The sequence below is a fragment of the Callorhinchus milii genome, unplaced genomic scaffold, assembly GCF_018977255.1.
Source record: "Callorhinchus milii isolate IMCB2004 unplaced genomic scaffold, IMCB_Cmil_1.0 Scaffold2, whole genome shotgun sequence".
Lineage (NCBI taxonomy): Eukaryota > Metazoa > Chordata > Chondrichthyes > Chimaeriformes > Callorhinchidae > Callorhinchus > Callorhinchus milii.
This window is the reverse complement of record NW_024704743.1, coordinates 113,174,011-113,199,408: the sequence shown is the minus strand read 5'-3', so window position 1 is coordinate 113,199,408 and position 25,398 is coordinate 113,174,011. Positions and strand designations below refer to the sequence as shown.

The 25,398-nt window shown below is 43.0% G+C and overlaps 1 protein-coding gene and 1 non-coding gene across 3 annotated transcripts; both read left to right on the top strand.

Annotated features, from left to right (window-relative positions):
• Window positions 1–1,381: 1,381 nt before the first annotated feature.
• terf1 (telomeric repeat binding factor (NIMA-interacting) 1) lies at window positions 1,382–24,107 on the top strand. 2 transcript variants are annotated; one of them, XM_042332249.1, is made up of 11 exons: window positions 1,382–1,566; window positions 8,771–8,866; window positions 12,175–12,308; window positions 13,280–13,375; window positions 13,567–13,716; window positions 15,993–16,093; window positions 16,964–17,032; window positions 17,609–17,725; window positions 18,381–18,478; window positions 18,914–19,002; window positions 23,556–24,107. In XM_042332249.1, the coding sequence occupies exons 1-11, from the start codon at window positions 1,419–1,421 to the stop codon at window positions 23,730–23,732; spliced, it is 1,275 nt and encodes a 424-aa protein (XP_042188183.1). In that variant the 5' UTR covers window positions 1,382–1,418; the 3' UTR covers window positions 23,733–24,107. The 2 variants fall into 2 exon arrangements, with proteins under 2 accessions (XP_042188183.1, XP_007885166.2); XM_007886975.2 differs by lacking the exon at window positions 17,609–17,725.
• Window positions 21,073–21,144, top strand: trnag-gcc. Its single transcript has one exon. It is a non-coding gene; the product is annotated as a tRNA-Gly (tRNA).
• Window positions 24,108–25,398: the final 1,291 nt, after the last annotated feature.

Here is a 25,398-nt window from a genome sequence, read left to right as displayed (position 1 = left end):
TACCAAGTCCACATTTGGGAGTAGTTTGTGATTAAAACTAGGGTATCAACAGATGATCCAAATCACTCTCATTGGGCCTCAGGACTGCCCCAGACTGTGGAGTCCTGTAGCTCAGTGGTTAGAGTACTCGCCTCGCCAGCGAAAAACCTGGGTTCAATTCCCAGTTGGGCAACTTTCCTTACTTCACACGCCTCTATTTACCTAGCAGTAAGTAGGATATATCAAATGGAAGGATTATTATTATTATATAATAATTATAATAATCCTTGCATTTGATACAACGCCTTATTACAACTTTGAGACGTCTCAAAACTCTTCACAGAATATCAATGTAAAGTGAATTGACTGTGTATTTTATGGGCGAATTGCGGCAGCCAATTGCGCACAACAGTGTCCCACAAACAATCATGGATTGAAGTGACCAATTTTTTTGAAGGAATTATTATCCCCAGAAAAGAGATTTGCCAATCGACTAACAACTGGGTTCTTACTTACTGCGAGGCAAACAGAGGCGTGTGGAGTAAGGTAACTTGCCTAAGGTTTGCCCCGCTGAGTTAGATTTCATTCAAACACTGTAACCATGGCATAGCAGAGGCAGTGAGTGTCCGGGTGTGGAGCCTGCGGGCGCTGAGCAGGGTTTGCTAGAAACTAAAATACTGCACATTTGTAGCCCAAAGTCCACCAAATACTAGTCCGAAAATAGCCCAACGTTATGCGTTGCCTCCAATGGGTAGGAGAGTGGCCGATTTAGGTTTAGGGCTTTAAAAACTATGTCTTCGGGAGGGGCGGTGGGGGAGTGGTGGGGGAACGTTTTAACAAGTTTAACGCAGTGTACAATAATGTAGTCCTGTAGCTCAGCGGTTCGAGCACTCGCCTCTCAAGCGAGAGACCTGGGTTCGATTCCCGGCAGGGGGCGAAACCTTGGGCAAGTTTCCTCACTGCCGCACGCGCGATAATAATAATAATAATAATAATCCTTGCATTTGATATAGCGCTTTTCACGTCGGGAGGACGTCCCAAAGCGCTTCCGATAACAATCCCTCAAGAAAAAAAGCAATAATAATTTGATCACTTCAACCCACGACTGTTTGTGGGACATTCACCGCTGTGCGCAATCGGCTGCCGCGGTTCGCCCACAAATATGCAGTCAGTTCACTTTACAGTGTATTCTGTGAAGCGCTTTGGGATGTCTGGGAGACGTGATAAGGCGCCGCATCGAACGTAAAGATTATTATTAGTATTTATTATTTTTATTAAAAACCCGCCCCATTGGGCGAGAAGCCGCCCAATCTCGCCCCAGCGACTGTGAACAATTGGGCGGGGGGGAGGCGTTTGGGGGTTGCACCGGATGTGCGTAGGGGGTCGCTGGGTGCGCGGGGGGACTGGAGAAAAGGCGGCACAGTTCCGGTTGGGGGCGGATGTTGGTGAAGATGGAGAGCTCGCGGTTCCAGCAGACGGTGACGGTGGCCAACGGCTGGATCCTGGACTTCATGTGCTGCTGCCTGCTCCGCTACTTCAGCGAGGACATGGAGGAGGAGTTCACGGCCATGAGGAACGCCATGAACGGTTAGTGTCGGCGACCCGAGCCACACGCACAGTCACTACACCTCCAGGCCTGAGGGACCCCTCTCGCTGCCCCACCCCCTGCGGCTGAGTGGTGAGAGGGGCTCTGATGGGGTTACATTGCCTTGTACAGCAAACTCCGGATAACTCGGCCCCCGCCTTAACTTGTCACTGCCACTTAAGCCGTCGTGCTGTCGATATCTCCGCCGCACTTGTTGATGTACGTGTTATAATAATAATATTAATAATAATAATAATCCTTTGCATTTGATATAGCGCTTTTCACGCCGGGAGGACGTCCCGAAGCGCTTCACAGAACACACTGTAAAGTGAATTGACTGTATATTTGTGGGCGAACGCGGCAGCCAATTGCGCACAGCAATGTCCCACAAACAGTCGTGGATTGAAAATGACCAATTTATTATTGTTTTTGTTTTTTGGAGGGATTATTATTAGGCTCTGTGTGGAGTAAGGAAACTTGCCCAAGGTTTCACCCTCTGCCTGGAATTGAACTCAGGTCTCACTTGCAAAGCGAGTGCTCTAACCACTGAGCTACAGGACTCCACAATTGTACAGCTAATAATAATAATCCTTGCATTTGATACAGCGCTTTTCACGTCTTCAAGACGTCGCAAAGCGCTTCACACAATATAGTGTAAAGTGAATTGACTGTATATTTGTGGGCGAAACGCAGCAGCCAATTGCGCACAGCAGCGTCCCACGAACGGTCGTGGATTGAAGTGACCAATTCGTTATTGTTTTTTTTCTTTGAGGGTTTATTATCAGGCATTTGGAGTAAGGAAACTTACCCAAGGTTTTGCCCTGCCGGGAATCGAACCTTGCGAGGTGAGTACTCTAACCACTGAGCTACAGGACTCCTCGTAGCTTAATGGTGAGAGCCCTCGCCTCGCAATCGAGAGGACCCTGGTTTGATTCACAGGCGGGGCAAAACCTTAGGCAAGTTTCCTTACTTACTTACTTCCTTTCCTTCCTTACTAAGGCCCTCCTGATTGGCTTCCGTCTGTGCCTCCACACCTCAGGCACTTGCAGCATTACCATCCATAATAATATAATAATAATATTATGCACACTCCACCTCACTGAGCCAGTCCGGAACCTTGGCGTCTTGTTTGACCCTCAACTGTCCTTTCTACCTCACATCCGTGCTGTGACCCGCTCTTCCTCTCTCCAACTCCACAATATTGCCCAACTCTGCCACTGCTTCTCCCCTTAGGCCACCGTGACCCTCATCCATGCATTTATCACATCTAGGCTCGATTATGTCAATTCCCTTCTTGTCGGCCTTCCCAACTCTTCCCTCCACAAGCTGCAGATCATCCAGAACTCCTCCTCCTACCTTCCACCCTCCCGGACCCCCAGCTCGGATCCAAATCCCTGACTGTCCAGCGCCTTGGGATGTCCTCCCAACATGAGAGACGCTATACAAATATCATTTTGTATGGTTACTCTGCAAACTCTGCAGCTCATGTCCTCTTCCGCACCAGCTCTGTGACCCTATCACCCCCACCATCGCCCGGCTCTACTGGCTCCCCATCCCCCAGAGGATAGAGTTTAAAATCCTCGGCCTCACCTTCATTGCCCTCCATGGCCTTGCTCCTTCCTACCTCTGTGATCAGCTAAAGCCATACTAACCTGTCCGCTTCCTCCACTCAACAGGCAGCGGCCTGCTCCACAGCCCCCGCCCAGCCCACCCCACCATCAGTGTCGGGTCTTCACCCTCTCCTCCGCCACTCTTTGGAACTCTAGCTCATAGTCCTTTTGCCTCGCTCTGTCCCTTACCTCCTTCAAGACACTTCTCAAGACCTCCTCTTTGACCATACCTTCGATCACTCTCCTACCCCTACTTTCCCTGCCCTCCACCCCTCACAATCCTAACCCACTGCTCGGGTCCAAATCCTTGACTGTCCATCACCTTGGAACATCCTCCCGATGTGAAAGGCGCCATACAAATGTAATTTCTTGTGGTGTTATTGGCGGATCGTTTTCCGGGGTAATAGTCCCTTCAAAATAAATAATATAATAATAATAATTTGGTCGTTCAATCCATGACTGTTTGTGGAACTTTGCTGTGCGCAATTGGCTGCCACGTTTCACATACAAAATATACAGTTAATTCACTTTACAATATATTCTGTAAAGCGCTTTTAGACATCTCGAAGATGTGATAAGGCACTATATCGCCCACAAAATATACATTCAATTCACTTTACAGTATGTAAGAAGAGGTTTAAAATCATTGTTAAAATAATTCTTTGATACCCCAAAGTTTATGTAAAAAAAATAGTCTTGATTAATCTTAAGGAATGTGAGAGAGAGAATTTGAACCAAATGGAGTGATGTCTGTTTTGGGGTTCTGTGATATGTTTCGTGTTATTCTTTTCCTTATTTGGAAGAATGGTAACAGTCTATCTCAAAATGGACATTGTTGATTCAAGAGACTTTACAATCAACTAAGAAGACACCAAAGGTAAACATTCATGAGTTAACCTGACGTTGTCCTGTTTGCTTGGATGAGATTTTGAAACGATTTTATGACCTGAAGGTGTCGAGGAAGGACAATTAACTGTCCAATTGAACTTTTCACACTTGGTATCAGAGGTTTTAAGAAGAACTCCCAAGTTCCTGAGATTAAAACCTTGATAACCTTGGGGCCTCTCGTGTGTGGAAAGATGATTGGATGGATCAATTCAGGAATATGATTGGACAATCAAACTGTGAACTTTGATTGGCTACACCTTGTTAATTCGTCATCATGTATCTGAACTTTGGGGTGTAAAAGAACTAAACAAATGTTAAGAGGTTGGATACCGTGGGACACTGTTAGGCACAATTGGACACTGTGAGATACTGGATCCCATGGGCTGTGTAGGTTTGTTGCTAAACAATTAGCCAAAGGATTATTGGTGTGTTGATGTCCCCGGGAAAGGTCAAGATCAGCCTGCCCTGAATCATCTTCTGCTGTTGTAAGCCTGAAACTTGTAACTGTCTTAATTACTGTTTTTTGATTAATAAATTGTTAATTTTGATTTATCCATTGACTCTGTACTATCTTACCTCAGGGCCATGCCACATAAATACGCTACAGATTTTGGCGATCGAACAGGGACCCTGATGAGTTAAGATTGTACAGACGTGTGGATTGTGTGTTAAGGATATTAATCAATGGAAAAGGTTGAAGTACTCTAGGAGAAGGAGAAAGCCTTACAGTGAAAGGCAGAAGAAGTAGAATCTATTTTAAAGAAAGCTCAAGAGGAGCTGTGGCAATATGCCCACCATACATTTCGGTTAGAGGGACATGTCTGCCAGTCTGATGGTACTAAAGAGGAGTTAAATTTGGAAGAAAGGTTGGGACAAATGGTTACTTCTGAATTTGAAAGATTGTGGAAGGAGTTTAGAGCTATGAGACAACTAACTGAGCAACGTATAGATCCTAGTGTCTCACCGATATGCCTCCAGACAGAACAGACTTATTGGTTAAACTGAAGACACTCAAACAGTTAAGTCTGCTTGATACTTGTGAAGAGTCAGGAAAGGTCAAAATGGTGTTCTCTAAAATAAAGAGATTTACAGAAGTAGATCGAAAGAATAGGATCGGTTAAGTGGGGGGGTGGGGGGGAAACAGCAAGAGAAAGAAATTTATACAGCACCCCTGAAATCAGGTTGTGTGTGAAAAAAAAGTTCTGCTGACCAGCACAGGCTGCTCGTGGAGAATTAACTCTTTGGTTTCCACATAAAGTGAAACTCTTTTTGCAGCTATTGATCATGTCCAAGCTACAATTGAATCCCTGGTAAAGCTAGGGCATTTTGAAGCAGTAGCGCAAATAGATCAAATTTCTGTTCCCATCTCATGTGATGGTCACTAACTACTGCAATCATATCAACCAACTGAAGTGTTCAAAGAACGGGAGATATCACCTTGTGATTTAGTTCCTACACTGAAAATGGTTTGTTACACCCATGGAGGTGGCCTTCCATGCAGTGACTTCTTCTGGGACGACTTTTCGCATCAATCCTCCCACCCACAAAGCCGGTCTTCACATTCAATTTCATCTCGACCGTCTTGGGGGGAGACGAGTGGACAAGTACAACCCAGTCAATCAAAACGCAAAATACTGCAGATGCTGGAAATCTGAAACAAAAACAGAGAAGTCCATGGAACACTAAGTAGGTCAGGCAGCATTTAATCCTCAAAAAATAGTAAATTGGTCACTTCAGTCTACGACTGTTTGTGGGACACTGCTGTGCGCAATTGGCTGCCGCGTTTCGCCCACAAATATACAGTCAATTCACTTTACAGTATATTCTGTGAAGTGCTTTGAGACGTCTAGAAGGCGTGAAAAGCGCTATATCAAATGCAAGGATTATTATTATGGAGAAAGGAAAGCGAGTCAACGTTTCGGGTCCACGATCCTTCGTCAGAACTGGGGTATTTTGGGAGGGAGAGGCTTTTAAGGGCTAACAAAGAGCGGGGAGGCAGGGCAAGGAAGACAAAGGAGAAAATGGGGTATAGGACAATCAATCATCTACTTAATAATAATAATCCTTGCATTTGATATAGCGCTTTTCACGTCGGGAGGACGTCCCAAAGCGCTTCACAGAACACACTGTAAAGTGAATTGACTGTATATTTGTGGGCGAACGCGGCAGCCAATTGCGCACAGCAATGTCCCACAAACAGTCGTGGATTGAAAATGACCAATTTATTATTGTTTTTGGTTTTTTGGAGGGATTATTATTAGGCTCTGTGTGGAGTAAGGAAACTTGCCCAAGGTTTTGCCCTCTGCCTGGAATTGAACTCAGGTCTCTCTCTTGCAAAGCGAGTGCTCTAACCACTGAGCTACAGGACTCCACACTTAACAACAGTGGCCAATACCTGTACAGAGGATAGGATCTACATTGGCAATCGTGTGTTTTGCATGCGTCGGGTGTGATAAAGCGCAGGTGTTAGGATGATAAGAATCACAAACCATTAGATTAGTTAAAGTGGAAAGATTAGATAAGAAACAACGAATCAAGTAAATTCATACTAAAATAAAGAATAGTGGAGGGTGCTATTCATTTAGATTGAATATCCATATTCAGATAAACTGCATTCTGTAGTTTTGGAAGTAGACATTTATATAAAAAGGGTTAAATTACCTAAATTGCTAATAAAACCAACAACACCAACTTGGATTTATATAGCGCCCTCCACGCTGGATGGCATCTCAGAGAGCTTAGGGATGAAGCATGGTGTTTCTAATTTGTATCCAAACAGGACATTGATGTCGTTGTGAAGTGTTTGAAGTAAATCAAGGCATATGTAGAATTCCCAAAGAGAATTCCTCAAAGAATGTATTGGATATGTAGGAACAATCCAGTAAAATTAATTAAATAGAAAGGGTCTTGGACTAAAGTCACATACAATATACAAGGACAGTGTTCTATAATAATTGTATATGTACTTGAGAGACAAATTATACCAATGCTGGAAATGTAATTTGTCTGACGAAACCAAATTTTGTTTTGCTTCACACCCTTACATTTGACACAGGTGGGGTCCCATAACTGATTTTTCCTACTTATAATCAAATGCAAAATATACAATCTGAAGAACCAATTGACACAAAGGTTTCATACCAGACGTCACAATTCTAATTGCACTGTTGACCTTGACCTTTCAAGCACTCTGTGACGCTACCATGCTTGAGGGGTGCTATATAAAGGCAAGTTGTTGTTAACTAAATTGATGGATTAATGAATATTTCCAATGAAAAGCAGCAAAGGAAATGTAGACTAATGGTAATTACCAATTGTTTTAAAGGAACATTGTCAGAATAGCTGTTTGAAGGTTTTTTTACATTGGAAATAATGGTTTGTTGAAAGATTACAATTATTACATATGCAGACGATGGTTTAATTTGGGCAGTCAGGAGGATTTTGACCTGAACTGGGAGTTCAGATGTGATTATGTATCGTGGGTGATTCTCATAGATCACACCCATTACAGGAGGAAGAGGTTTAAAATCATTGTTTAATACCCCAAAATGTATGTAACGAACTAGAACAATCTTAATTGATCTTAAGGAATGTGAGAGAGAGAATTTGAGACAAATGGAACGGGGTCTGTGTTTTGGAGATCTGTGATACATTTGATGAAGACTTGGTGGATAGGGTGATTCCTTTCCTTATTTAGAAGAATGGTGTCTTAACAGGCTATCTCAAGTAAACAAAATGGACATTGTGTTGATACACAAGAGACTTTACAATCAACCAAGAAGACACCAAAAGTCAACATTCACAAGGTCAGAAACGTGTGGCTTCGAGTTAACCTGACATTGTCCTGATTAATGGAACTCTTGGTGCCTTGCAGTCTGCTTGGACGAGATTTTGAAAGGATTTTACTATGTGAAGGTGTCAAGGAAGGGCAATTAACTGTCGAATTCAACTTTTCACACTTGGTATCAGAGGCTTTGAGAAGAACTCCCAAATTCCTGAGATTAAAACCTTGATAACCTTGGGGTTATCAATGGTTTCTATGTGTGGAAAGATGATTTGGATGGATCAATTCAGGAATACGATTGGACAATCAAACTGAACTTTGATTGGGTAGAATGGCCTCTGGCTACACCTTTATTATTGTTATTTTGTCATCATGTGTTCGAACTTTGGGGTATAAAAGAGCTAAACAAGTGTTAACAGATTGTACACCATGGGACACTGTTAGACACAGTTGGACACTGTGAGATACTGGATCCCATGGGCCTTGTAGGTTTGTAGCTAAACAATTAGCCAAAGGATTATTGGTGTGTTGGTGTCCCCAGAGAAAGTTGAGATCAGCCTGCCCTGAATCATCTTCTGCAGTGTAAACCTGAAACGTGTAACTGTCTATTAATCTTCTTTTGATTAATAAATTAACCCTTTGATTTATCTATTGCTTCCTTACTATCTTACCTCAGGGTCGTACCACATAAAAACCGTGCAAGTATATTCTATGAAGCGCTTTGAGACGTCTCGAAGATGTGATAAGACACTATGTCAGATGCAAGGATTATTATATCAAATACAAGGATTATTATTTTGTGGAATGCTGTATCTTTCTGATGGTATTTGCAGCACCTGAAGTAAGAACTGCCGAGATCAATTATTTGGCAGCTAATCAGGAACTCAGGATGTGACTAACATGTGTCTAATATTGCTTTCTCAGGTTTTGTTCAATGGCCGTTAACTGGAGGATCTGGTCAGATTATGAAAGTGCATATTTGCCAACTTCTGTCACGAATCGTTGAAGCAAAAAATATTGGTAACTCATTTTCTTTTTACTTGTTTGTATATAATCGTATTTCTCCTTTTCTCTTCCCCCCCCGCACGCCCCCCAATTCATAGTTTAAATACATTCATATCTCAACTGACTACTGAATTCTTTAATATGTTGTATAATTACTTTTCTATCTATAGCCATAAGCTTGAAAGAAAGACATTATGTGTTGGATGGCATCGAGGGGGGTGGACTTGGTGTATCGGTTCCAGGCCTTTCTGACAGGTTTGCAGGGCTTCTGTTTCAGAATATATTGTGCTGCTGGTGAACTCAGCTGGGGATTTTTTGCATTGCATCCGTAATCTTGAACTCTGGGCCAACCGGTGGGACACGGTGATATGTGCCTCAAGTGTGGAATCCTGGTTCTACACGGGTCAAGAGAAAACAATTCTCCAGGGCACTGCTGAAGACAGCACAGCCATGCTGGTTCATTGGCAGGATTTGGAAGAGCAAATCAGTCATTGGGGGCAGGGACTCTTTCTTCGTATTCACCTCATGTTAACCCTGCAAGCAAAGGCTAATGGGTAGGGCAAGCAACAGGAAAGCTTGCCATGCAGTGCTCCCAATAGCAAGTCATGTAGTTTTAGTTGGTCAGACTCCAGCATTAGCACAACGCACACTCAGGTACCCAAGCCTTGGCTCTTGCTAACCTGCGCCTAATGATCTCTGGAATTAGGTAAACAGGATGTGTCCCTCCAGAAAGAGTCCGCATTACATTCTAATAAATATAAATATCCTATTTGCATGTATCGGTGGGTTGCATGGAATTCGGTTTGGTTTGGATACTCTTAAGCATGATGATGGATTTCCAAAGGTGTCCAAGACATCCAGCTGACCAAAATAAAATAACTTCCAATTTTGTCTGCTATTCTTAGAATCATAGGATCAGAGATCAAATGTTTATCCAGTGCCTAATGGATTAGGCACTCAATTAATCTAAACAATTCCATCAATATAACCCAAGATTTATTCCTCTTCTCCAGAGTATTCAAAAAATAAATGACTGCTTGCAAATCTGATGTTTACCAACTTGGAGCCCAAGGAATCTGAAACAGCCAGGTGCTTGACAATATACTGCGATGCTTGTCTGTGAATGTGTGAGTGTACAAAGTGATGATCAGTACTAGCTGGTACTTGTGGATCCAATGAGAGTTAGCAGTCTGAATGAGACAGCTCCAAGTAGGATTGCTGTTGTGCTCCTTGTAAATGTTACTTTTTATTCTATTTACAGAGGAGGGGGAAAAGAGTGTTTTCATTTGTGAAGACCAGGATTTGTGCTTTTCATATTGAGGATGTCGAGGAGGTCTTAGTGCTGGGGAATTATTAAAAAGAGAAGAGAGAAAGATTGTATGCAGCTTGTTTCCCCTCAGTAACAAGTGTCCTTTTTATAGTTGGATTCAATCCAGACCCTGCATTTAAATCCAAAAGTGTGAGTTGAGTAAAAATAGATCATTTTTATATTGCCTGTCAGTATTTTTGACAGGATGCACTCTCATAAGTTTAATTTTTCTGGATGCTATTTTTACTTGATGACAGACAGCAAAAAAAGTGACATCTAAGATGGACGTAAGTGGTGAATCATGTTCATGTGTCTGGGACTCTAGGCACTGTGAGAAATCTTGGCAGTGAATTGGCCCTGGGTTGAAAGCTTCTGCAGGCTCCTTAGTTGGCTGACAATGTGTAGCACCAATTTGGAGTGGTGAATTTGAGAAGATTAAGATTAAATTGTAAATAGGTCAGACTTGGAGTCTGCTCCAACTCTAAATACTGATCATAAACCGGATTCTAAAATCATCTTTTTCCTGAGGTGCAGAACTGTAATCTGGGCTCAGCAACCAGATTAGGTGCAGTTTGGCCTATTTTTAAAACGTTTTGCAGTTTTACAGCTTTTGTTTTAATGTGAACCAGCACAAAAGGCTTCGATTCATAATAGTAGGGTGTATAATGGGTGAATTACATAATTTTATGAATCAGTAGGAAGATGGATATTATAAACTACTCAAAGCTCAAAACCTCAATGCAGGACAACAAACCATTATTAAAATGAATTAGAAGATCATTTTTATTTGGTCAGATTTCTCATACTTGCGGAAACTGACACCATACTTAAGAATATTCAACCAAACACAATTCTACACACCTACACATGGAAATTTCCATGGTCTGGAATAGAATGTACACTGAGTTTACCTAATTTTGGAAATTCTTGGCTCTGGCTGGAAAGAGGCTTTTGGGAACCCCTAAAGTGTGTTGGGCCTGGAGTCAAACAAGCCAAAATTACATTATAAGCACTACATAGCAAGCTTCCCATTGTTTGTCCAGCTAGGATTACCCTATCCTTTGGCTCGCAGTTATTAGTAGAAAACGTGGGATGAATCCCTGCCTTCAATGATTTGTCTACCCTCCAAATGCTGCCGACAAGCCAGGCTGAGTGGTCTGTCATCAGCAATGCCTTGGGAGTATTGTGATCCACCTTGGCTCAGGAATTGGACTGCCAAGACTATTACAGAGGGCTGACTCAATTCTGACAATCCATTACCAAGTCCATCACCTTTAAGTTACCTCATCTTCAAAGAGACCCTCCCCCCCCCCCCCCCCCCCCACCAAGGAGGGTAGTCACTAGTAGGTCATTTGACATCTGAGAATTGCAGATCTGATCCTCTAAGTGGATAGCCAGCTTCCTGGTGAACAGCATAGTTAAATATGAATTGTGTGAGAGCATTGGCACAATCTGCTGTGCATAGGTTGGACGCATAATCCAACCCACTGTTCACTGTGTGTAGATTCACCACTTACAGACATTCAGCAGCAACTGTTTACCCCTCCACATACCAAGTCCTCCGCATAACACCTTCTAACAGCTTTTGACCCAGACCTCAGAGTTTCCTTATTAGCTATTTGACGGACATCTGTTTTCAGGTCATAGAAAGACCTATACGCTGTGACATACCAGCCATCTTGATGTTCTAGAGATAAGTTGGGAGATGAGACAAGTTCAATCCTGTAGGTTATAGAAGGAAAAGAAGTCTAGCGGAGCTAAGGAGTTCCGCAGTTTTCAGCACCTAGGAAAGATCTAAGTATGGTACAATGTGTTTTTGTAATGCAGGGAAGCGGAAAATTTTACGAGACTAGGAGGAACAAGAGAGGACAGTTCACAGTGAGGAATAAGAACCTTTATAAGGCTGAAGTTATATCAATAGTTCTATCTATCAAATGCAACTTTAAATAGTTCCTAAAGTCAAACCTAACTAATGTTTTGTGTATATCAGGATATTTAATTGATTTTTTTTTAGATGTCCAGTTTGACAAAGATGAAAGAATAACACCGCTGGAATCTGCGTTATCAGTTTTAGTGGAAATGGGGGATGCCCAAGACGTAAAGAAAAATCACCTTTATCAAAAATTGAAACAGTTGCTTCAAATTCAGGTCAGGTCTATAGTCTGTATTGACTTTTACTTTGAAAGCTTTGGGGTACTGTATTTTATTAAATAAACCAGATAACACTAAATCCTGTGGAGGACAGGTAAACCAGGCAACACTGTAAATACTAAGGCCGACAAGTATAGTAGACAACATCAAATACTGTGTATGACTGGTACACTTGACAACATTATAAATAATGAGGCTGATAGGCTCACCAGACAACACAAATTACCGTGGGTGACAGGTACATTGACAACAGCATGAATAATATCAGTGGTATGTTTTATATTCTGGTAGGCTGTTGGTAGTGAAGGATTTAACCTCTGGATTGGTGTTCAGAAGCTCAGTTGGCTGAACCAGCTGTGTACATATAAAGACCTCAAACAAACAAAGTGTGGAGAAATGGTGCAGAGCTTGATGAGCGTTTTAATAAAAGAGAATGAGGCATTGCTTGAAGTTGGAGAATGAAGTCTTTAGTGCTGTTAATGTACTACAAATTAGTATTTATTTCAGTATTTAACTGAAGAGAACAGCATACTGAGCTTTACACATTTTAGTCTGAGGTTTATCATTTTATTAATAGTATTTTATCTTGCCACATTGAAGTGTCCTACCTGAAACATAAGTAACCTGTAGAGAACAGTAAAAGGCTCCAACAGAAACAGACCAATTATTGTTTTGAACTCTATGGGACAGGGTTGGTGGCACTTTTAACTCTTAAGAGTTGTGTTTATCTGGTACTGTTCATGACCGCAGTGCTGGGTGTGAGTCAACTGTGAAGTGATAAATATAAAAAAGGTCACAGAGGTGGGAAGATTTAATTCTATCAAATCTTCTAAATATATACCTTTTTAGTGAGGGATTTGATTGAAGTTCACGTACATTTAGGCATGCCTAATTTCCACTAAAGAGCATCACAAAATCACACGTCTCTATCAAATTAATTTTTGAGTGTCCTTGTCTTTGTTGTCTAGGCTGTGGCAGTCTGTATGGAGAAGGGAGACTGGAGGAAAGCTTCAGAAGTTCTGGAACGTCAGTTTGATGGCCAAGGACTCTCTGAATCAGAGCAGGTATGAGGATCACATCTCCCGTCATTAAAGATGCCACAGAAAATTCGGATTTGGTTTTCTTGGCTGCAAGATGCTTGTCGAATGTTGTGTAATTGGAAAAAGTTTCTATTTAAACCACAGAGGCAAAATTACTTAGGTTTAAACAGTTTAGATGTCGATATTAAAGAGGTGTGCTGGCTTTTGTCTTTCAGTCTTTAAAAAGGAAGCTGTCCACAATTATCATCAAGAAAGATCCATATCATAAGTTTTTTCAAAATTTCAATCACCAACATTTAATAGAGAGTGCCAAGGATTTTGCTGATAAATTTTTATCTGATAAAAAATCAAATTTCCTTGTCCAAGTAAGTACAATTTTGAATCATTTGGCGATTACTGCTTCTTTTTGCTTCACTACATCAGTTTGAACATAGAACTGAGCTATGCTTTGTCTTATCCTACAATGTGTCAGAGCTCTGATTACAGTCTTATGATGACAAAAGGAAAGCTGTTTTGAATCAGTTGCTTGTTCTCTGTATTAGATTGGCCTGATGCAAAGTTACAGGCAATCAGGTCAAGAGGCACTGTGATAGATGCTCAGAAATGAAGGAGCAAATATTAATTTTTCTTAAAGAGTAAATGTTGCTTTTTTTTAAAAAAAAAGTTTCGCAGAAATGTTATTTTTATCCTGGGAGGAATTCCAGATTGTGAGTCAGCTGATTAAAGAAGCCCAGCGAAGTCAGAAAGTTTTGGGCTCAAATCCCATATTGGTACTTTCAAAATCGAGGGATTCCGCTCAGCTGCCAGTGCCCTCCCAACTTCCACTCCCTCCCTACCTCCCCCACTCTGACCACTACCCATCCCTCCTTCCACACCTTTGAACCTATCAACCCCTCCTCTGTCATCACCACCATATCCTCCATGAAGCCCACCAGCTGCTCCCTGGACCCCATCCCCACCCCTCTCCTTAAATCCCAGCTCCACCTCCTTGCCCCACATCATCAACCTCTCCCTGTCATCTGGCACTGTTCATAGTCCCCTCAAAACAGCCACTATCACCCCCACCTTGAAGAAAACCTTCCCTTGACCCATCACAGCTATCCAGCTACCGGCCCATCTCCAACCTCCCTTTCCTGTCGCCTTGAGACAGCCGTTGCCTCCCAGCTTCGCTCTTTCCTCTCCTCTCACTCCCTCCATGAGCCCCTCCAATTGGGTTTCCGTGCTGCCCACAGCACGGAAACTGCTCTGGTCAAGGTCACAAATGACCTTGACCAGGTCCTACCTTTCACACTGCCTCCACTTCGTCTCAGCTAACGGCTTTTCCTCCAGTCCCCGCAACATCTCATGCAGCGTTCCTCAGGGCTCTGTCCTCGGTCCCCTCCTCTTCAACCTCTACGTGCTCCCCCTTGGTGACATCATCCACAGACATGGGGTAAATTTCGACATATATACGGATGACACCCAAGTCTATCTCTTTACCTCTACCCTCAACTCCAAGACTACTGGCGTCCTGACCGACTGCCTGTCTGACATCAAGTCCTGGACAAGGGACAACTTTCTCCAACTGAACTTCAGCAAGACCGAGGCTTTCCTGATTGGCTCGCGCCAGCGCCTCCGCACCTCAGGCGCTGGCAGCATTAGCATCCACGGCTGCGCACTCAACCTCACTATTCCAGTCAGGAACCTGGGTATCTTGTTTGACCTGAACTGTCCTTCCTCCCCCACATCCGTGCCATGACTGGCACTGCCTACCACCATCTCCACAATATTGCCAGACTCCGCCACTGCCTCACCCCACAGGCTGACGAAACCCTCACCCACGCATTCGTCACCTCAAGGCTCGATTATGGGAACTCCCTCCTCATTGGCCTTCCCAACTCTTCCCTTCACAAGCTGCAGATCGTCCAAAACTCTGCAGTTTGTGTACTTACACGCACCAGATTCCGTGACCCCATCACTCCCACCCTCGCCCAACTCCACTGGCTCCCCATCCCCCAGAGGATCAAATTCAAGATCCTCGTCCTCACTTTCGAAGGCATTCAATGGCCTTGCCCTCTCCTACCTCACTGACCTGCTGACTCTCTAGCAACCTGCCCGTTCCCTCCCTTCAGTGGACTCTGGCCTGTTCCACGTCTCCCGCCCTACCATCGGTGGCCAGGCTTTCAGCCTCTCTGCCCCGCACTCTGGAACTCCATCCCACAGTCCCTTTGCCTCACTTTCTCCCTTGCCTCCTTCAAGGCCGATCTCAAGACCCTCCTCTTCCACATCCGTCGCCCTCCCACCTTTCTGCCTTCCCTCACCACTACCCCACCCATCCCCCATGCTCGGTCCTGACCCCTGACTGTCCAGTGTCTTGGGACGTCCTACCGACATGAAGGGCGCTCTATAAATGTAATTTTGTTGTTTTTGTTCAGATGTTTTGATGACATGATAAAGTGCTATACCAAATGCAAGAATTATTAATATTATAGCAAATTTTTGCTCTTCATAGCAGTTTCATGAACATTGTGTGCCAATCTCAACTTAACATAGGACATAAAATTGCTACCCATCTCTTGGGCAAGCTGACCGTGTACTCGAGGGAAGGGGAAGGGAAACTGATGCACACAATATTGTGGAAATTATGCATCTGTCTCTTCAGGCAGCAAATAAGGTGGTGGAGTCTAAAGAACAAAGAAATGCATTCAAGAAGAGTTCTGGAGATGAGGAAGATCCTGGAAAGCAGCGTTGGCAGGAGAACCAGTAGGATTTCAGATATTGCTGATATTGCTGAATGGTTATAACTTAATAAAATATGAAGAAATGAGCTTTATAAATTGCAATGAATAACTAGGGTTTACCATAATTTCAGTTTATATCTGATCTATTAAAAAAAATATTTCAATTGTGGTAGTCATTTTTTTCCCATAATATTTCATCCATTGGCCATACTAATAATTCAAATCTGCCTGCCAGGTAAAACAGTCCCAATAGTAAATAGCACTACACTAGTGCTGTGTTCTTCCTCGGCCAAGTATCTCCTAGAGCAGCTGAGAAGAGGAGACTTGAAGCAGTGGGTTTATGCAATCCTTGAAAAATCAAGGACATTTCATGTGTAAAATTGGAGATTTGATTTCTATTATTTCTCTTCCCCCCACCCCCCATTCTTGTTTTGTTTTTTTGTAAATATCCTTTTCCTATTTTGACCAGCCGAATATTATACACTCAATTTTACATTAATTATAGTAACGCATGTGGCCACTAGGTGGTGATGCAGCCATTGCTTTACTGAATACTTTGGTTTGGGCTTCTGTCTAGTTGCAGTTGTATTTGGTTTTTTCGAAGTACCACGTTGTTATCCAAGGTCCTGACGAGCTAAACATCTTCCATATCTGACAAATTAGTGGAAATAGTGCATTAAATTGGCTGTTTATAACCCCAGTGCCTTCCACTGCATTGTTACCCATGACAAGAATATCATGTGTCAGTTGTAGACTGCTGCAATAAGTCTGGATGAACCTTTCAGTTGAAGACTGGAAACACACTGCTTCAGGTTGCAAAGAAAATGACACCCTTTTATTTTTCAAACTTATTTGTACAGTAACAAATGGTCTACTTTTATTTTATTTCCAGTTATGAAGATTTACCTCAAGAAGAAACAGTGGATGGAGAGATGAACAACACAGCATTAAAATCACAAAGGTTTGTCAATAGCGTATAGTTTTTTTTCACCCCTCTTGTCCTTTTTATTATTTTGCTTGCTTTTGTACAAATCAAAATGCTAAATGAAAAAGAACAAATCGAATATAACCAAAGGAATCAATTATGACAAACCTAATCCTGGCTCTCTGGGGGAAAAAAAACAGCTGTGCTAACAGGTATTGCCTGGATTTCAATGCTGTGGAAAATAGCACAGTCTGTGAATTGTATCCTTGCTCCATTTCAACCAATGGACATTTCTCTAGACATTCCCGTTAACTTTGCAGTATATCCTGTGAAGTGCTTTGAGACAACTCAATGACGGGATAAGGCACTATATCAAATGGAAGGATTATATTGTTACATCTTGAATGCTGCAAACAAAAGAAATCCCAGAACCTGCTTCATTTCAATGTGAGACCCACATACTCATACAACACATTTAGACAGCTCCTTGTTGGAATCCAACATCCATTCATTTGGTAGGAATAGACAACATAGAATGACAGGAAGTAAAATAATCGTTTTGAAAGTCTCCTGTCACGCTGTTGCCTCAGCTAAATTTGCCTTCTACTCCAGGATGATTTTGGAGCCCAAAGACAACACCCCAAGCTTCTCCTCTTCAACGCCATCCACCTCCTTCACCCATCCTCCCAGGCTCCCTCCATCCTCAGCTCCAACTCCAAATGCAATAAGGTGATGTACTTCTTCATGTCCAAAATCAAGCAGATTCACTCAACTGCCTCTGTTGTTGTTGACTGCTACTTGTCGCAGTTCTAGGGAAAGTCCGTGAGTATGGTTGGGCTGCCTTGGAAGATAAATTGTTCTTTTTGGGCCGCTACTCCTCAATTTAAAATAATAATAATCCTTGCATTTGATATAGTGCTTTTCACGTCGGGAGCACGTCCCAAAGCGCTTCACAGAACACACTGTAAAGTGAATTGACTGTATATTTGTGGGCGAACGCGGCAGCCAATTGCGCACAGCAATGTCCCAATGGAAAATGACCAATTGAAAATGACCAATTCATTATTGTTTTTTTTTGGTTTTGGAGGGATTATTATTAGGCTCTGTGTGGAGTAAGGAAACTTGCCCAAGGTTTCGCCCTCTGCCTGGAATTGAACTCAGGTCTCTCGCTTGCAAAGCGAGTGCTCTAACCACTGAGCTACAGGACTACACAATACACTGTTACAGTTACAGTTCATACAGTGTTACCCAACATCTATGGCATCACAGTGATGTAAAGTTATTGTTCAAACCATAACTCTGTCAACTAAGTAATGAACTCTGTCGACCGTACTTTGGGTATTAAAGCTTGCTGAAATCCAGTGTTAAATATGTTTTCTTACAGACCTAAAAAACGGCTATATAGTTTGGTGAAGCCCATGACATCAACCTTGGTGAAACCTGAAAGGATTAAGGATTCAAGAGTAAAAACACCAGCCAGAAGTAGGTGCAGATAAATTTATTGGTGTATTAACTATTTAAATGCCAGGCTGTGACATGTAGCTAAATATAAATGCCAACTATCTTAGTTCTGAATGTGAGGTGTAGCTAAGTGTACAGAGCATTGTGAAGCACTTTGATACAATTGCAGGTTGGCTTTTAGCTCGATTGAAGTGGGGATCCAATTTACTTATCAAAATGTATGTGTAAAACCAGCCAGGCCATTTCTTGTACAGTTTTAAAAAAAGGCCGACTTCCTGATCATCAGGTCGCCATGACAATTATGACAATCTGATGGCCTGGAGGTCAACCATATTTTAGAGTGAGTAGCTGGCCAATGGACTACTATATTTGGTGTGGTACTTAATCAATACGATTATCTGAGGAGATTTCAGCAGCTTTCTTTCCCAATATGGGCTCTCTCTCTCTGTTTTATAGATAAGAGAAGTTCTGAACGTCTGATAAAGATTGAGAAACAAGATGAATCCATTATTTCAGATTACCCAAAGAAGAAAACCAGAAGAAGGGTTTGTATTTATTTCATGCTCTTTCGCCTTATTGAACAAAAATACATTTCACTTCTCTCCTGAAACGTTTCTGGCTCATTTTAGTTCCGTTGGAGTCTGGAGGCATGGGTGCTGTCCAGCACCTCATTCAAGTGACTATTAATTAATTTGAGATCCTTGATAGCAAATGTTAGTTTGTCTGGAAGATAGCCATTAATTTTAAAGCATATCCTGTGAAGTGCTTTGAGATATCCTCCCAATGTGAATTACTAAGTGCTGTGGTGCCATTGGAAAGTTTCGGCTGGTTTCAATCTCCGATGATTCACCAGTCAAAACATTTTATAGAATTATTAATTCTTATGCTTTTTTTATGCGTTATTGACCTGGCTTCTTACCAGTGTGTAAATTACGAGGAACACTGAATCTCTGCTCCTCTGGTTTCATGGCAGCTATTGGCTTTCACAGAAGGGTTTCAGTGGAACATTTTGAAAGTTGTTTTCCTACAAGTTATCCAAGTGTGGCTAATTCAAAAGAAGAATTCTGTTTTGTTGCATGACAGACTTGCTCATTGTTAACTCAGCTGATTTCTATGTGGTGTAGATTGCCCCCTTTTGTATTGTTTGTGAATCGTAAAGGTATGATTTGTTTATTCATAGTGTCACAGTGGTATTTTCAGTATTGAATACTTCTTAGTTCATAGTGGTGGCTAAGAATCAAAAGCATTTTTTTATATTGTGACAGAATTTTTGTATGAAACCTGTGATAATCGGTCTAAGTCCCCACAGTGAGATGGTTGTCCTGTAGTGTTGAACTGTTCTGTTACAGATAATAGATACCGTGAATTACTGTCAGAGTATCACATTTCTGTTGGTAACTGATGCTACTTTAGTTAGTGGAGTGATGAATGAGAAAGCGAAATGTAAGTGAGCCAAAATAAGTGATATCTGAACTTTGCAATTGCAAACTCAGAATGCTTTCATTTTCATCAATAAATACAGCCACTTCCTCCTACTTCCAATTTACACCCGATGATTTAACAATCCTGAGGGAAGAGGGAGGTTAACCAAGAGAAAATGTTAACAAGTGGAGTCCTGTAGCTCAATGATTAGAGCACTCACAAGCGAGAGACCTGGGTTTGATTTCTGGCAGGGTGAAACGTCGGGCAAGTTTTCTTAGTCCACATGCTTTTGTTTAACGAGCAGCACGTAGGAACCCTCTCCTCTTCTACCTGCTGGCCGACACTGTCAACCAATCTCTCTCCTCAGACTCTGTCCCACTCCCCAGAAAACTGCTGTTATCACACCCCGACTCAAAAACCCCACCCTCGATCTCTCTAATCTCTCACACTTCCATCCCATCTCCAACCTACCCTTCCTTGCCAAAGTTTTGGAACACATTGTTACAGGTCAACTTCGGACACACCTCTCCCTCCACTCTCTCCTCGAGCCCCTGCGGTCTGGTTTCTGCTCTGCTCACAACACAGACATAGCGCTCGTCCAGTCCAAGTCACAAACAACATTCTCTCTATCTGACCAGGGCTCCCTCTGCCTCCTCGTTCTCCTGGATCTCTCTGCCACGTTCGACACAGTCGACCACGCCATCCTCTTCCACCTCCTCTCCTTTCATCTACCTTAGTGGGACCGCACTTGCATGGTTCGAGTCCTACTTAGCCAACCATCTCCATTTCATCTTGGCAAATGTTTTGCGCAATGTAAGCATCCAGTTGTCCTTCCTCCCCTGACCAGGACCACCTTCTTCCACCGCATTGCCCGTCTCCTACCATACTTTACCCCAAATGCAGTCAAAACCCTCAAGCATACGGTTGTCACCTCCCGCTTGGATTACTCAAACGCACTCCTCGCCAGACTCTCCAGCTCCAGTATTCAAAAGATTCAGCTCATTCAGAACTCTGCCGCTCGCATACTGACCCGGACCAAACTCCGTACCCACATCTCACCAGTTCTGGCCAGGTCCACTGGCTCCTCATCACTGAACGGATCGACTTCAAGATCCTCACACTCGTGTTAAAATCTCTTCAGTTTCTGGTACCTCCCTACCTCTCTGAAGACACTCCCCACTCCCCAACTTGTCAGTCCTGTAGCTCAGTGGTTAGAGCACTCGCCTGCCAAGCGAGATACCTGGGTTCGATTCCCAGCAGGGCAAAACCTTGGGCAAGTTTCCTTATTCCACACGCCTGATAATAATCCCTCAAGAAAAAAAAAAAATTTGTTCACCAATCCACGACTGTTTGTGGGACACTGCTGTGCGCAATTAGCTGCCGCGTTTCGCCCACAAATATACAGTCAATTCACTTTACAGTATATTCTGTGAAGCGCTTTGAGACGTCTTGAAGATGTGAGAACGCTATATCAAATCCAAGGATTATTATTATCCAGCACCGGCGCCTCCGCTCAACTGGCACCAGCCTCCTGCTCATCCCTCGCACCCTTCGCCCCAACATCAGAGGTCACACTTTCAGCCACTACGCCTCGAAACTGAAACACTCTCCCTCAATCCCTCCGTCTTGCCCCCTCTCCCCTTTTTCAAGTCCCGCCTGAAAACCTTTGATCATGCCTATGGCCACCTCACCCCTCCCCCCGGCTTGGAGTCAGGCTCTGCCACTGTTAAGCGCTCTGAGACGCTACCCTGCATGGAGGGCGCTATATAAGTGCAAGTTGTTGTTGTAGATGTCTCAAAGCGCTTCACAGAATACACTGTAAAGTGAATTGACTGTATATTTGTGGGCATAACGCAGTAGCCAGTTGTGTACAGCAGTGTCTCACAAAAAGTTGTGGATTGAATGACCAAATTATTATTGGGTTTTTTTTGGAAGCATTATCCCCAGAAAAGCAATTCGCCAATTGACTACAACTGGGTTCCTACTTACTGCTAGGAAACAGAGGCGTGTGGAGTAAGGAAACTTGACCCAACATTTCGCCCTGCCCGGAGTCGAACCCAGGTCTCTCGCTTGCGAGGCGAGAGCTCTAACCACTGAGCTACAGGAGAAGCAATATGATTGCTGACTTTTAAGATTCTAAAGGGGCTAGACAGTGTAGAAATGCAAGATAATACAAAATGACATTTATAAAGCGCCTTTCACGTTGAGAGGACATCCCAAGGTTCTGAACAGACAGGGATTTGGACCCCAGCAGGATGGGAGGGGGTGGAGAATCAGGGAGGGTGGAGGGCAGAGAGGGTAGGAGGGTGGCCGAAGGCACAGTCAAAGAGGAGGGTATTGAGGCGTGCCTTGAAGGAGGCGAGGGAGGGAGCGAGATGAATGGAATATGGGATGGAGTTCCAGAGGGTGGGTGTAGAGAAGCTGAAGGCCCGACCACCAATGGTGGGCCGGGCGGAGGACATGGAGCAGGCAGGATCCTGCTCTGGAGGGAACAGACAGGTTGATACCCTTATTAGGTCGGAGCAGTAGGAGGAGGAAAGGCCATGGAGGGCCTTGAAGGTGAGGACGGGACTTTGAACTTGATCCTCTGAGGGATGGAGAGCCAGTGGAACCGGGGGAGGGTGGGTGTGATGGGGTCATGGAGCCTGGTGCGGGAGAGGACATGAGCTGCACAGTTCTGGATGATCTGCAGCTTGTGCAGGGAAGAATTGGGAAGGCCGACAAGCAGGGCATTGGTATAGTCGAGGCTGGATGTAATGAAAGCATGTTTAAGGGTTTTGGCAGCCTGAGAGGCAGTGGCGGAGTTGGGCAATGATGCAGAGGTGGGGTAAGGCAGAGCGGATCATGGCATAGATGTGGAGTAGAAAGGACAGTTGAGGGTCAAACAACATGCCTGGGCTCCTGACTGGCTCAGTAAGGTGGAGTGTGCATCCGTGGATACCAATGCTGCCAGTGTTTGAGGTGCAGAGGCGCTGGCGCGAGCCAATCAGGAGAGCCTTGGTTTCGCTAACGTTCACTGTAGAAAGTTGGCTTTCATCCAGGACTTGATGTCTGACAGACATTCTGTCAGGACAGCAGTGGTCCTGGAGTCGATGATGGAGGCAGAGAAATAGAGTTGGGTGTCATCCACGTACATGTGGAAGTTGACCCCATATCTGCAGATGATGTCACCAAGATAATGACAGGCTGTTTCAACTAGTCCAGAATAATAAAACCAGAGGACACAGTCTGCGATTGGTTGGGGGGGGGGGGGTAAAGTCAGAACGAATCTACGCAAACACTATTTTAGTGAGCGAATAGTAAATCTGTGGACCAGGCTTCCTAGGGAGACAGTTGAAGCAGGAAGTGTTGATTCCTTCAAACACAGATTAAATAGATTTCTTTTAGGAAATAACATTGTGGGATATAGTACATAGGTAGTTTGGGACGTATGTGCATGCGACTGCCAGGAAGGTGGAAGGCGAACTAGATGGACTTTAGTCTTTTTTTTGACTAGCATTTCTTATGTTCTTACGTTTCCAAAATCTTTTGATACATTATTTATTCACTTGAAATTTCCAAATGACAATTGGCTTTGCTTTTGGAGACTGATCGAGAATTATTTGAGACTGAGCGGTTTATTATAAGCTGCAAAACCCTCATAACTTTTGACCTTGTTTAACGTATATTTTCCAAGCACTGGTTATCGAAAGAAGACCAGCAGCTGAAGAAAGGAGTAAGAAGATTTGGATGTGGGAACTGGACCACGATTCTACAGTATTACGATTTTGACAATCGTACCAATATAATGCTGAAGGACAGATGGAGAACCATGAAGAAGCTGGGCATTGCTGACAGCTCCGATGAGAACTGAGAAGCATCAATTATAAAGGTTCACACTTTTTTAAGAGAACCATTTTAAATCTACAGATGAATGAGTTTTTTTTTTGTTCATGTGCAATGTTGTCTATTTGACTGCTAGGCCAATCCCATACTTATATCTTTTATTGATTTAAGCTTTGAACGGGACTTGGTGACGCATAACCGACACGTAAACTAGATCAGGAAAGTTTCTCAAGTTGCACACTTTCTATTGCCTTTCCAAGTTTATCTACTTGTTTGCCTTTTTTGTTGAACATGTATGTATTTTGTGAAAAGAAAAGATTGTAAAGGACAAAACATTGAGCTATTGTGCTGTAGGCACACGTTTTGTTTGTGTTTTTTGGTCAGCCTGGTGTCTGACACATGCGGAAACCCATCACTGCGCTTAAAAGTATCCAAACCAAGCTGAGATTTTCATGCATCCCACCTACACATGGAAATCCCAAAGATAGATTGTTGGAATGGAATATGCACTTTCTCCCTGGGAGGACGCATCCTGCTTAGCTAATTTCAGAAAGCATTAGGCGCAGGTTGGCAAGAGCCAAGGCTTGGGAACCCTAGAGTGTGTGTTGGGGTATCGCTGGAGTCTTAACCAGGTAAAACCGCATAGCTTGCCATTGATATTGCTGTCTGGCAAGCTATCCCGCTGCTTGTCCAGCTAGGACCATCCTACCCATAGCTTTGGCTTTCAAGGTTAACAGGATGACTGGGATGACTTCCTGCCTCCAGTGATTGGTCTGCCCTTGTAGGTCCTGCCGATGAGAGACGTTACAAGTATGAAATGGCAGCATTTTATTGACCTGGTACTTAAGTGCAATGTTCAGTCCAGAATGAGAATTTGTATTTTTTATATCTGATCTCGAATTTGTACGCTTTATGTATAAGAGAATAGAAAGTGCCAACTCTAACAAATATTTGCGCATGAGTTTGTGTCTGTTGAAAATTCTCGGTGCTCCACCGTTGGGTATTGAAGTTAAATCCCTATTGGCGAGCTCATGTCATCTTTTATATTTGTACCATGGAATCCTAATGACTGGACAGAAAAAACATCCAAGTTCAGATTATGATGGTGACATTTATAGAGAGAGGTTTTTAACTAGGGTACTTAAAAAGACAACAGCAAGCTGGTAAAGTTGTATAAAAGAATATATTAGAAACAGCATCCAATTAGAAGATAGTCCGTGTCAGCATTACAATGTTGGGATATGAAAATTGTTTGTAGCAAAATATTGAATACACAAGCAGATGGAGTTTAAATCAAGCTTTGAAACAAGTTTCAATAAAGTTGAGTGACTTTTGTCAGTTCTGGGTGTGTCAGTATTGTGCTAAGGCCAGGAATGAACAGTACAGTAGCACAGTTCTACATCATAGAAGTTGACTCTTTTAGCTCACCGTAAAACAGTGCCAGGAGAGTCTGTAGTTTAGCTGCTTTTCTGACTAGTTATAAACAGCAAACATAGCAGAAGTAAAAATAAGAAGTTGTGGAGCAGAATTTTTTTTTAAAATATAAAATATAGTCATGCAAATCATGCAAGTCATGCAAATGTCTGAAAGATCAACTACTGTAGTTCAGATGTATGCAAACTTCTCGCTTCACATTCTTAATTCTTTACACTATGCATATCCTACATCGTATTTTGTATCCCACACTCTAATAA

Bases quoted from the DNA above. Each gene is read 5' to 3' on its own strand.
- terf1 (XM_042332249.1), top strand. From the start codon at position 1,419: ATGTTGGTGAAGATGGAGAGCTCGCGGTTCCAGCAGACGGTGACGGTG. The intron at 8,867-12,174 runs GTAACTCATTTT...ATTTTTTTTTAG, and splicing joins CGTTGAAGCAAAAAATATTG to ATGTCCAGTTTGACAAAGAT. The intron at 16,094-16,963 runs GTAGGATTTCAG...TTTTATTTCCAG, and splicing joins CAGCGTTGGCAGGAGAACCA to TTATGAAGATTTACCTCAAG.